Source organism: Microtus ochrogaster, chromosome 5 (genome assembly GCF_000317375.1).
Source record: "Microtus ochrogaster isolate Prairie Vole_2 chromosome 5, MicOch1.0, whole genome shotgun sequence".
Taxonomy (NCBI): Eukaryota; Metazoa; Chordata; class Mammalia; order Rodentia; family Cricetidae; genus Microtus; species Microtus ochrogaster.
Window position 1 is genome coordinate 18,836,000 of NC_022012.1, and position 13,467 is coordinate 18,849,466.

The 13,467-nt window shown below is 38.8% G+C and overlaps 1 protein-coding gene across 1 annotated transcript in view; it reads right to left on the reverse strand.

The window, feature by feature from the left end:
* Window positions 1-13,467, reverse strand: part of Dpy19l2 (dpy-19 like 2) — a 129,254-nt gene that overhangs the window by 73,003 nt on the left and 42,784 nt on the right. The window contains exons 10-12 of the mRNA XM_026779547.1: window positions 2,803-2,880; window positions 1,700-1,786; window positions 767-826 (exon numbers count right to left, since the gene is read on the reverse strand). Coding sequence (XP_026635348.1) covers window positions 767-826; window positions 1,700-1,786; window positions 2,803-2,880 — 225 coding nt within the window. The remainder of the gene's footprint in view (window positions 1-766; window positions 827-1,699; window positions 1,787-2,802; window positions 2,881-13,467) is intronic.

Here is a 13,467-nt window from a genome sequence, read left to right on the forward strand (position 1 = left end):
CCACAAACTCCCTGTCCTATATCACTGCTGCCCAGTAACCACAAACTCCCTGTCCTACATCACTGCTGCCCAGTAACCACAAACTCCCTGTCCTACATCACTGCTGCCCAGTAACCACGAACTCACTGTTCCACATCACCGCTGCCCAGAAACAACAGGGCCAAGTGGCAATAGATTGGCACTTCTGATGTGAATCAAATATGCCCTTTCTCTTTTCTTCTTAGCCATTTTTGTACAATTATGGGACTATGAGTAACACGACTGTCTTCATATCACCTGTCTTTATGGCCTCCATGGCTGCCCATTGAGGCTAGGAAGATCCTCAGGGCGGAGCATGTTCCCGACTTAAGTAACTTTTGGGGTTTCTCTTCACACCTTTGTCTCCTAGTTATTGTGAGGATGCCTTTTCAACCTCTGCCAGAGAAAAATGCTAAAAAAGTACATTTTTATGTGCAATTAGCAGAATCTTCTCAGTGTTCATAGACATGGTTCTACTTACTGCTCACAAGTAAAGCAATTGATATTCATTTATTTTATCAAATGACACTCTTCTGAAATTAGGACTATTGTGTATTAAAAGTGTCATGCTATCAACTTGTCAGACAGATCTTTCTCCATCTTCACCATATGGTACAAGAATGCCTCAGAAAGAACCTAGAAGATCAGTACATTTGTTTTTCTTTTCGTAATTGAAATCCACTTCTTCATTCAGTTTAAGAAATAAAAAGGCAGATTGGAAGAAACTTTTAAAAACATTAACTCTTACCCACAATTGGAGTTCAGAGGATCCTAATTTTTGGATTTTATTCTTCTTTTGCAATATTGCCTAGAAGACATGTAACAAAAAATGAAAGAAATAAAATTAACATTTACATTATACAATCTCTCCCTCCTATCTCAACTATATCTGCAATTTCTGTCTTAATTATTGACTTTTCAAACTGTGGACAAATAAACTTCCTGGAAGCTAGAGGATGTTGCCCTGTGTGCTGAGATGTTGTCTCCTGCAACACATTTCCACATTTCTACCTCACTCACTTCTGTGGTTTGCTCTCTGTGGAGAGAAGATGGATTGGGAAACACGGAGACAGTCAACTGCACTCTACACTCAGTCAGTTTTTACAAAGATAAGTGCGTGCCTTTCTTCTGTTTCTGCATTATCAAGTAATCAGAAAGGACATTTTTACACCGTTGAGGCCTTGTATGTCCTTCTAATCCTTATACTTGTGTTTTTCTCTCTGCAATCACTCTCTGCTTATTTTGATGTTTCTCAGGCAAGACTCTTGCAGACAAGATTAGCTATTAGTAATTTTCTACTCCATTTTGGGTAGCTAGGAGGTTATGAGCAGGGGCTTGTTGTTATATTTATAGATGGCCTAAGCTGGTTTGAAGAACTGTTAAAAAACAAACCATGATGTTTACTTCTTATATTTATAGCAATGGCTCCATAAATCATTTTATGACTTTTAGTCACACCTCTGATACGCTTAAGCCTGAATTGGGATTGCCCTTTGTTCCCTCTCATTTCATATAGAAAAGCAAAACTGGCCTTTCCCAGGTACAATGCACTAACTGAATCATTGGGGATTGCTCTGGAATTTTAACATCTTTGCTTCCCACATCCTTTCTACTTCATAATAACACAGATATTCACATCCCCCTTTCCCTCAAAACTTAGGCTTGACTTTCTGTGACTTACCCATGTCACTAACAAACATGAGGAATAGTAAGAACTTAAGTACATTGGATTTCCAAACATCAAAATGAAACAGAGGGCAACAGAACTCTGAGAAATGGAAAAAAATGATTTATATTCATTACATGTATTCACACTTTGGAGGCAGGTTAGATAATTATATCTATAGCATTTTTATTAGTGGATATTCACTATACATATTTCATTATGACATTTTCACATAAGAAGACCATACAATTTGATCATATCATATAAGCCATTGATTAAAGTATTAATGAAGTTTTCTAAGTAAAATAAGATTTCAAGTTACTGCTATGATCTAAGTATTAAAATTCAATATCATAAATTACTTAGAGCAGAATTTAAATTCTTTTCCATGTGCCTCTGTGGTTTCTATAGTTCCAATAATGGAGTGACATAAGATGACAATGATAAATGTATTTTCCCTAATGTCTTGTTGCATCATTTTATGACTTTTGTAACTTATAAAGATTTATTATCACTTTATGTTTTAAAGGAAGATGCATTTGGGAACTAAGATAAAAAGGTGCAACTATAAAAGTTCACTCACAAAATTTCACATTTGCACAATGTTAAAAATCCCAAGTATAAAAGGCATTTTAAAATTAATGACAATATTAAAATGTAAAAATAAAGACTAAAGTGCTGGAGAGATGGCTCGGCAGCTTAGAGCACTGGCTGCTCTTAGAGAGGACCCAGGTTCTATTCCCAGTCCCCACGTGGCAGCTCACAACCATTGGTAACTAGTTCCGGGAGATCTGATGCCTTCTTACTCTGTGGGCACTGCACACACTCAGTGCATAATACATGCATGCACAAACACTCAAAACACCTAACACAAAAATAAACATATCTTTAAAACATAAAAGCTTTAGAGAGGACAGTCCATCTGTAGTGTGGTTGTCAGTTTTAAAAAAAATAGCATAGCGCAACACAGAGCGTGGCGTGTCATTTCCAGCTTTCCCTCTAGACAGCGTAAGTCTCATGCACCCGAAATACCAAGAGAAGTACCCCGGAAAAGATAATTACAATGCTTTACAAACAGAGATAACTTAATATCAGACTTATAAATATTAAAATATTACCATGTTGATAAAAATGATCTTCTGAAATTTGTTTGGCTCAATGTATCCCACAACATACATAGGAAATAATGAGGCTATCTGAAACAAAAACATAAAAACCCAAAAGTGAAAAAATATAGAAAACAGACAGCTCATTATTTATAGAAAAAGCAAATACAAGGGAGCAGTTATATTTCTGATGGCAGGAATAAAATAATTTTCCGGCCTAGAAATGTAATTGCTGGGGGAAACATACAAAAGTATAAGCATATATGAGTGCATTCATGATATTATTATTACTATTTTTATTATCAAGCTGATTAAGAATTAAGAAGATAAATCCCAGTTAATAATGTGAATCTCTACCTCTGACCATGATATTTGGATTATTTCTCTTCCAGAATAACTTCAGCCAATAATGGCTGAAGCGTGCAGGGTATATGACAGACTTAGCAGACTAAGATGCCAGACTCCAAGAAGGGGACACCGAGAAGGAAATGTCTCCTGCTTTCTCAGGCTTTGGTTTGAAGCTTCAAAGGTCTAACTCTAGATGTGAACCAGGAAGAAGGAAGCTATCAGAAAGAACAAAACCCACTTTGGATCATCACTGGGTGACAATAATTCAAGATTGCTTGTGCTTTTGCCTGTTGGAAACAAATTCACTATTCCCTGGAGAAAATTATCATCAACTTAACCTTACACTAATCCTAAATTACACATAAAAACCATCCCACCAGGCATGAGAATAGAAAAACACAAAAGACTCCTGAAATAGATATTTAAAAAATCTTCTACATCACAAATCAGTCAACGTTATGTGAAAGGCCAGATCTACTCAGTGTGTCACAATTTTCCCCATTGCACCTTCTTTCCTTGAATATTTTTTACAAACATTCACATCAATTATATATAGATATAAATCTGTATCTATCTATCTTGATGGGATGGATGGATAGACAGACAGATAGATAGATCAGGACATTCAAAAATATGCCTGATATCATCAAATATCAATTAAATTATTTTTGGTATGCTCTAAGATGTAACAGATAGGGTTAAAAATTCTACAATTACTGAGATTAAATTAAAATTACTTTTTCTTTAAACAAAAGACAAACATATGGAATAACTCGGGATTTCATCCAAGTTAAGAAAAAGCAGCAAAGGAAGGAAGGAAGGAACAAGGAAAGCAAGCAGGTTTTAAGGGAAAAAACATAATTGCTTTGTACGCTTCCTGCTGAGTCTTGATCACTTAGTAAAATAGTTTAGGCATTGAAAGACAGTTCATAAGGTCATCTTGTGAGGAAAATTGAATGCTTTTTTTTTTACATAGAAAAACCATTAAGTAACAGTAAATTTAATTGATAGTTTATACAGGATATAGAAGCCTTTCTTTATCAAAGCTGCATGAAAGTTGGAGTCCTTTCTTTATCACAGTAATATAAACAGTACAGTCAGACCATAGCTTTGAGTGGAGTGCAGTCTAAGATGCTGGGTGTGTCTCAGAAACAAAGTACAAAGTGCAGGTGCTTAACAGACCAGCCTGGCTTAGAAGAATGCCTGGGCCTGGTGGTCTCCATCAGTTAGAGGAAGCTAGTGCCACCTGCTGGACTGGATTACTCTGGGGTTGAAGCCAAATGACCCCCACTTCTGAAGCTTGGCACACTTAGTCTTCCATTCTTACAGTTAGGATCCACTCATCCTCAGCACTTTCTAAAATGCCACAGCTAAGCTTTGGTTGAGAAAAATACTTTTAAAAGGCAAAGATTGTGCAGGGTTTCTGAAATGTCATGAGTTTAATTGCTGGTTTAAAGACCATTTCTATCTCAAGACACAAGAAGTGGAATTGATAAATGAAACACAGAAAATGGGCCTGGCTCCTTGCTTCCAGGTGCTTCTTTTAGACACTGGCTTCCAGGTGAGAATTTGTCTCCAGGAACCAAAAGGAGGGATTCGAATCTGTTCAAGTCCTTGAGAAACTTTAGTTTCTGAAATCAGAGCTGTGTTCATATATCTTAAATTAAATTAGTTATGAGGTTTGAAACCATTAACATAAATCGTATAAACATATTTCTTGTCATTTGCTATTTGTTTTACAAAAAGAGAATTTACATTATATTTTAAGCATCATGACATTTAACTAACCCAGAGAAATCCACTCTTCAAATGTTTTCTTTTTAAGGAGTATTTAACAGTCTTAAATGGGATACCAAGTAAGACAAATCTTGTCCAAAGGGAGGTTGGGTCTCAAGTAAGAGAAGTGTTATAGCAACCATCTTCTAGATGGAGAAACATCAAATTGCCTGTGGGGAAACACATTTAGTGGCCTCTATTGGCATTTCATTCCCAAGACTAGCAGGTTCTCACTGTTCTTGAATGGAATGTTCTGTGGACTTGATGAACAAAGACTGTCCTTCTATGGCCCCTTAATGTCTGTCAGATCTGAAGTTTGCTGAAGAAAGAACTAGATTAAAAAGTTGCAGAACCAGGAGCTTTTGAATTGGAAATCTTTTTCTGTAAGAATTAACTGTGTTTGGATACCTTTAAATTCTAATCCTAACCTGGAAAGAACAGCAACACAAATTGCGCAGGGAAGAAAACCTGATTTGAGCACTTGCCCATCACTGGCACTTGGAGGCCTGCCTCAGAAGAAAGCTAGTTCTATAGAGGTTGTATGGTTGATGCTGAGCCTCTTCTATGTCTGTGAGGCAGAATGACTGTGACTCACACAGGCAAGCCCTCTGTCCAGGTCCATCTGTGCAGGAAACCCAACACCTATGCCCTGGTGACATTGTTTTGTCTTCAAGGAGTGTATCTGAGTTCTTGATGGCCATGCCCAACCAAAGGTCATCTTCAATTCCCTCAGAAGCACTGGGACAGGAGACACAATTTTCCAGGTGGAATCTTTGGATGGTTCTCTTCTGTAGAAATTCTTACAGAGATCCAGAAAGCACCTTCATGCTCAAGTACAGCTCAGGGGTTAATGAGATGTACAGTTGTGTAGATGCAGAATCCATGGCTCAAAAATGCCAAAACCTAAGAGCCTCTATTAGACAAATCAAAATTAAAAGAGGTTCATTACTTCCAGGAAGATGGCAGAGTAGAAACTACCTTTGTGAGATGGTGAAGAAGAGAGTCAATATAAGAAAAGAAAAAAAAAAAACTCTGTCCCAAAGAAAGAAATTGAGGAAGAGTTTCAGAGATGCACCAAAGAAGGCATGAGGGATGGGGAAGCAGAATGAATGAACTAGGGAGTACTATGTGACAGCAGCCCCACCAACCTGGACATAGTTCTTCCGAAGAAGAGCTGGTTGGTTTAGTGTTCAGAACCAGCCTCCACATGTAAAACCCCAAAGCACTCAAGCACCACAGTTTCAGGGAAGCAGCCTGTACTGCTGGAAATCCAAATCGGAGTCTAAACTGTTCTCAGGTGTATCAAGAAGAGAAACTGAAACATTTATAATACCCATAATTCCTCTTCCCTAACATGGCGCGGGGGAGCAGATAGCCAGTGACCTGCTTCCAGAAAAGATCAAAGCTGGGAAGAAGTTAATCTCAAGCAAGTAAGTTTACAAACAAAGGAGGATGACCAGGGCCCCAACAACACTGCTCCAGAGAAAGGACTAGAAAACTGGCACCACCCGGTGTCATGAGGTGTTATACCCCTGCTAGTGCCCCACGGAACAGAAGAACCTTTGAAATGGGATGTACACAGCAGGATGGGACCCTGTTGCTGTATCTGGACAGGACAAACAGACCCCAAACCACATTTTTCAACTGCACAGGCTCAAGGAGGGCTGAAGGGGTGAGATCCTCAACAGCCCGCCCCAGCCATAGCAGAAAAAATCATGGCACAGTGTCCTCATCACAGAACTGAGGTGAACACAGGGATGAGCTACCCTTCCAAATGAAACCATCAACTGAGAGCACTGATTTCACTTGATTTCTGTGGACATGTTTTGGAACCTCAAATAACATTACCACAGAAGGACATCTCCATGACACACCACAATTGAAAAGAAACAACACTAAATCCTGTTAGGGAAACTACCAACAAGTATATAAGGGGAAAAGCATCAGAATAGTGTTTGATCTATCACCAGAAAATCTGAACACTGGTAAAAGATGGAATGATGTACTTTAAGCTTTTAAAGTAGATAACTGTCACCCAAGATAACCAGCAAACTTACCTACTAAAATAGATGATGAAATAATATTTCAATACAAACATAAGTAAGGATACTGGTGTTAGCTAGCTTGCAGAAAATTCTTAAAAGAATACTATACACAGAGGAACAGGACATATAATTTCACACATGAGAACACAGGAAGGAGTACATTCCAGGAAAACAACAGATGAACATAGAACATCTGGGAAGGAATCAATCATCTCTAACCCAGCAAATTTGCAAACATTCAGAATTATAACTCTAGAAAGAAAAGAATTACCAGTTAACCGGCATACCAGAATTACAAACAAAAATCATAAACAAGAGTAAATCTATTTTAATTATAACCCTGAACAAAAACGGCCTTGCCTCACTCATTCAAAGATATAGACCAATGGACTGGATCAGTAAGCAAGACCCACTTAGCTGCTATTTCCAAGGAATTCATAGATCTAGGCGATGCATCTGTATACTGAGACTCCAAAGCTTGAAATCAAAGTAATGTGCAAGGAGAAACCACAAGCAAGATGACAGGCATTCTTGGACTCAGTAAAGTAAACTTCAAACTAAACTAGTCAAACTAAGCATGCTTAAAATAGGAACAACCATCGAAAGTAAGTAATTACTATCAATATCTAATGAATCTTGGGTCATAAAAGATCCTATAGGTTTGTAATAGTGGAGGGGAGATGTCAATATTCCTCTCACATCTAGGTAGGTCTTCGAAATTAAAATAAATAGAAGAGATGGAGAGTGGTTCAGTGTTTAAGAACAGTGACTATTGATCCAGATGACCGAGGCTCAGTTACCAGCACAGACATGGCAGCTCACAACCATCTGTACATCAAGAAAAAGTGAACCTGATGCCTTTTTCTTGCTTTCCTAGTTGCTGGATGCTTTTGGTGTACAGACACAGGCAATAAAATAAATTAAAAATAAAAATATATGAATAAACCTCAGAGCAAGTTACAATACAAGTCAAATATATTTAATAGATATCTGCATAACAGTCTACCCAACAGATATACTTTTTAGACTGTGTCTAAAGTTAACTACATTATAAGCCACAAAACAAGCCTTAAAAAATAAAATAGTTTTCTGCTTCCTCTCAGACGCCAATGATATAAAACATTTAGTCAAAAGCAAGAATGACCTCAAAATACACAAATTATTGGAGATGTGAAAATACACTATTAAAGTAGGTCATCAAAAAAAACAGGGAGGAAACGTAAAGATTTATAGAGTCAAACGAAATGATAGCTCACCTGCCAGAACCTCTGGAATAGTCAAGATAGCTTTAAAAAGGAAGTTTATAGCTAATAGTGCTCACACTAAAAAGTTCAGAGGTGGGATGTGAAATGGCTTAGCTGATAAAATTTTGGTGGTGCTTCATCTTGAAAGTCAGGTTCATCGTTATTTTTTTCTGCTGTGTAGTACTCCACTGTGTAAATATACCACATTTTCCTTTTCCATTCTTCAGTCAAAGGGCATTTAGGTTGTTTCCAGGTTCTGGCTATGACAAATAAAGCTGCTATGAACATAGCTGAGCACATGTCCTTGTGTCATGGTTGAGAATCCTTTGAATAAATACCCAAAAGTGGTATTACTGGGACTTGAGGAAGTTTGTTTCCTAATTTTCAAAAAATTGCCACACTGAATCCAAAGGGGCTGTACCAGCTTGCGTTCCCACCAGCAATGAAGGAGTTTTCCCCTTACCCTACAACCTCTCCAGCATAAAGTGTCATCAGTGTTTTTTATCTTGACCATTCTCACAGGTGTAAGGTGGAATCTCAGAGTCATTTCAACATCTCTGTAATATCAGTGCTTGTAGGGGCAGAGATAGCAGATCACTTGAGCACACTGGTTATGGTAAGCTCCAAAATTAGAAAGAAATCTTATCTCAAAAAATATGGTGGAGAAAGTCAATGTTGAGCACTGGATACGCAAGAAACATACACTTTCACATGCATACACACCTCACACAGAGTAAACAAGAGGGATCATATATAATGTAGTGATGTACTTCACTGCTTTAACAGAGCAAGGAGTCACCAAACTCAAATGTTGTCAACAGCAAGAAACAAGACTAAGGTTGAAATTAATGAAATCAAGGCTTACAATATGTACACACTATTAATCAGATAAAAACTTGATTCTCTGAAAAGATTAACAAGATTTTCTAACTCTTCAAAAGAAAGAGAAGCCATCAATACAACTAAGTTTATTAAAAGAGGTTCTGACAACATCCAGAATGATGTCATAGAATACTTTGATGACTTTTTATTCAATGTAGTGCCTAGGGTCTTAGCTATCATCATCTATAGCAATAAGATCAGATAAAGATATAAAAATTGGAAAGAGAAGTTAAACTATTCTTATTGCAGATATGATGCTCTACTTAAAACCCCATTGGTCTGATAAGCAGTCAGTGAATTTTCATGACTTAGAAAATCAACATTAAAAATCAGTAGCTTTTTGTGTACTACGACAAATTTGCTGATAAAGAAATCTAGAAAAATATCTCAGCCAGGCAGTAGTGGTGCATGCTTTTAATCCCAGCACTTGGTGACAGAGACAAGTGGACTTCTGTGAGTTCAAGGCCAACTTGGTCTACAGAACTAGTTCCAGGACAGGCTCCAAAGCTACAGAGAAATCCTGTCTTGAAAAACCAAAAAAGAAAAATAAAGAAAGAAAAGAAAAAGAAAAATATCTCAACCACAAGGAGGTTTTAAAAAATCTCTAAACAGATAACATTAAGAAACTGAAAAAAATAAATTAAAGAAAACAGTAGACTGTAGAAATATGCCTTACGTTTTTTGAGTTTGTAGAATTAACATTAAAAAGAAAGATATAATTAAAACACAACCTACAGATTCAATGCAATCTCCTCGAAAGTTCCAATGGCATTTGTTACAGTAGAAAAAGTGCTACAGTTCATACTGAAGTAAAAAGTTCACAGACAACCACAAGACTTCTAATCAAATATAGCACAGTCACAAGTATCACATTAGCTGACCTCAAACTCTACTACAGAGCCACAGTGACAACGACAGTGCAGCACTGGAACAAAGACAGACATATACACCAGTGAAATACAATAGAAGACCTCAAAGTAACTCCGTAACAACTATAATAAAGCTAAGTTTTGTCAAAAATACACACGGAGAATTTGGGGCTACCAAGTTTCACCCTACTCTGCAGTCTTGCTGTGTGTGTTTCTTTATCTCCAATAAAAGACTTTATGTTCTTTAAAATTAAAATAAAATTTAATCATTTATCTCTTTCCCTTTCCTTCCTCTAGCTCCTCTCATGTATACCCCCTGCTCTCTCTTAAACTCATGGTCTCCGGCCTCTTTTTGTTTAACTATGGTTGCAAATCTATCAATCTGTATCATTAAGACAACCTAGACAAGAACCTACCACTTTCACTTTGCTAAATCAGTATAATTTCTAGCTACATAACAAATACATATCCTTATATCCAGAGCTAAATTTACTTCTGATCCTCCAACAATGAAAACTCATTTTGCCACAGAAGCTTAAAATTCAGCAGATAGAGATCATCGCAGAAAAGCATAACTGGTCAAAATGGAAAGAACTAACACTGTGGGGTGCACAACCCCAGTTGGTACACATATGGCACCATTCCTACACCCGAGGTTCAGGAAGCGTTGCAGAAGAAGGGTGGAAAGATTGTAAGAACCAAAGAACCAGTAGGCCCCCTGTGATATTATGTCTTCTACATATGACAAAGAAGCTGCAACTATGATACCTCAACAATATGTCAACTAAAACAAGATGTGAACAATGACACCAGTTGACATGCCAACATGGACTGGAGAAAACCACTGTTTTTAACTTTAAAGATTGTATTTATTTGGAAAAAAAGCAAAAATAGAACTATTATATGACCACCTACACCACCACTTGGCATCAGCCAAAGGACTCTATATCCTATTACATAATATGCTTGTACTGAGCTTCTAACTTTTACACTTGGATTTGTTTTGAGTGACAATAAACAGAGTCCAGGAAACAGAAAGCAAGTCCATGATACAGCAGGAAAGTGCCCTTAATGAAGAGCTGTGGGAAGAAAAATGGAGTACAATGAGATATCCAAGCAGAATGGGTAACAGTGGGACTGGGAGAGAACAGCAGGGTATGGATGGTGGAAATGGGGAGGAGTAAAGACAGAGAAGGAACAATCGATCTGATTATGTATGAAAACTTCATAAGGAAACCAGCTGCCTTGTAAGCTCATTTAAAAACTAATTGATTGAAAAAAACAATTGTCTGCCGGGGAAAAAATTGGGATCTTGGGGGTGGGGTGGGATGAGGGTTAGGGGCGAAGGGGAGAGAAAAGTGAGAAGGGGAGGATGGGGGGAACTTGGGGAAACAGGATGATTGGGATAAAGGAAGGTTGGATAGGGGAACAGGGAAGCACAATTCTTAGGTAAGGAAGCCACCTTAGGGTTGGCAAGAGACTTGAACCTAGAGTGGCTCCCAGGAGCCCAAGGCGATGTCCCCAGTTAGTTCCTTGGGCAGCTGAGGATAGGGAACCTGAAATGACCCTATCCTATAGCAATACTGACGAATATCTTGCATACCACCATAGAACCTTCATCTGGTGATGATGAAGGAAGGTCATTGGTTAAAAAATAAAGAAACTGCCTTGGCCCATTTTATTGGTTAGAACATAGGTGGGTGGAGTAAACAGAACAGAATGCTGGGAGGAAGAGGAAGTGAGCTCAGAGATGCCATGCTCCCCTCTCCCGGGCAGACGCGATAGCTCTGCTCTCTGAGGCAGATGGCGATGCAGCCAGCCACCAGGTCAGTCATGCTGAATCTTTCCTGGTAAGCGCACCTCGTGGTGCTACATAGATTATTAGAAAAGGGTTAAGAGGCTGAAAGTAATGGGCCAGGCAGTGTTTAAAAGAATACAATTTGTGTGTTGTTATTTTGGGGCATAAGCTAGCCAGGCGGCCAGGGCCGCAGCCCTTACTACATGGTGATGGATGGAGATAGAGACAGAGACCCACACTGGAGCACCGGACTGAGCTCCCAAGGTCCCAATGAGGAGCAGAAGGAGGGAGAACATGAGCAAAGAAGTCAGGACCACGAGGGGTGCACCCACCCACTGAGACAGTGGGGCTGATCTATTGGGAGCTCACCAAGGCCAGCTGGACTGTGACTGAAAAAGCATGGGATAAAACTGGACTCTCTGAACATGGCGAACAATGAGGGCTGATGAGAAGCCAAGGACAATGGCACAGGGTTTTGTTCCTACTTCATGTTCTGGCTTTGTGGGAGCCTAGCCAGTTTGGATGTTCACCTTCCTAGACATGGACGGAGGAGGGAGGACCTTGGACTTTCCACAGGGCAGGGAACCCTGACTGCTCTTTGGACTGGAGAGGGAGGGGGAGAGGAGTGGGAGGAGGGAGAGAAGGGTGGGAGGAGGGGGAGGGAAATGGGAGGCTGGGAGGAGGAGGAAACTTTTTTTTTCTTCTTTTTCTCAGTAAAAAAATTTAAGAAAAAGAACTGAAAAAGAAAAAGAAAAAACAATTGTCTCCTTACTTAAATAAGCACTAGGTTCAGTGACCCCTCAGACAGAATGCAGCTCATTTGGGACTCCTTCCATTGAGGCACAATTAGACAGTTATCAAACAATGAGCCTGGCAACATATGGAAAGGCCGCATTCATGCATGTGAAAGGGAAGAGCTGGGAAGCTGATGGAAGGCCACATTCTCATGCATAAAAGGGCATGCTGGCATTTCCACAGCGCACAGAATACATAATGGGCACACAGCCTTGCCAATGCAGGCATCTGCTTTCCAGCTCCTATGCTACCCTAGACATCTGGAGCTTTCCCTTGTCCTAAAGCATTTTTGGTGACAGAAGGAGAAACTCCAGGCAGCGAAACAGGCCCTGCTGTCAACAATAGCAGAAAGTCATGCAGTCACACTGACTTAAGTATTACAAAAGATATGAACTAATTATGTACCTTGGATTGAAAATCAGTCATATAAAGAAAGACAACTGAATTGATAATGAATTTGGTATAAATATGTTAGCACTATCATGTCTAAATCCAGTTTCTATCTATCTAACTTGTTTTACAATTTCTTCCATCTCACCTTGCCCTGATACAATTTTTCAAACATAGCTAGGGATTCTAAAGAAAAGCTGGATAAATTATAAATTTAAACTCATTGCCAAAATTCTTAGCATCTTAAAATGATCATGTCTAAGGCCTTGTCAGATTAAATGTCCTAGGTTCCTGTGATTCTCATTATTTTGTTCTTTGAAATGTGGGCCATCTTTCCTTTATATTCATGTCTTAGACAAAATGATTAGAGGATATGAACTAACCTTCACGCTTAAGAAAGAAAGAAAGAAAGAAAGAAAGAAAGAGAGAGAGAGAGAGAAGGAGGGAGGGAGAGAGGGAGGGAGGGACGGAGGAAGGAAGGAAGGAAGGAAGGAAGGAAGGAAGGAAGGAAGGGAGGGAGGGAGGGAGGG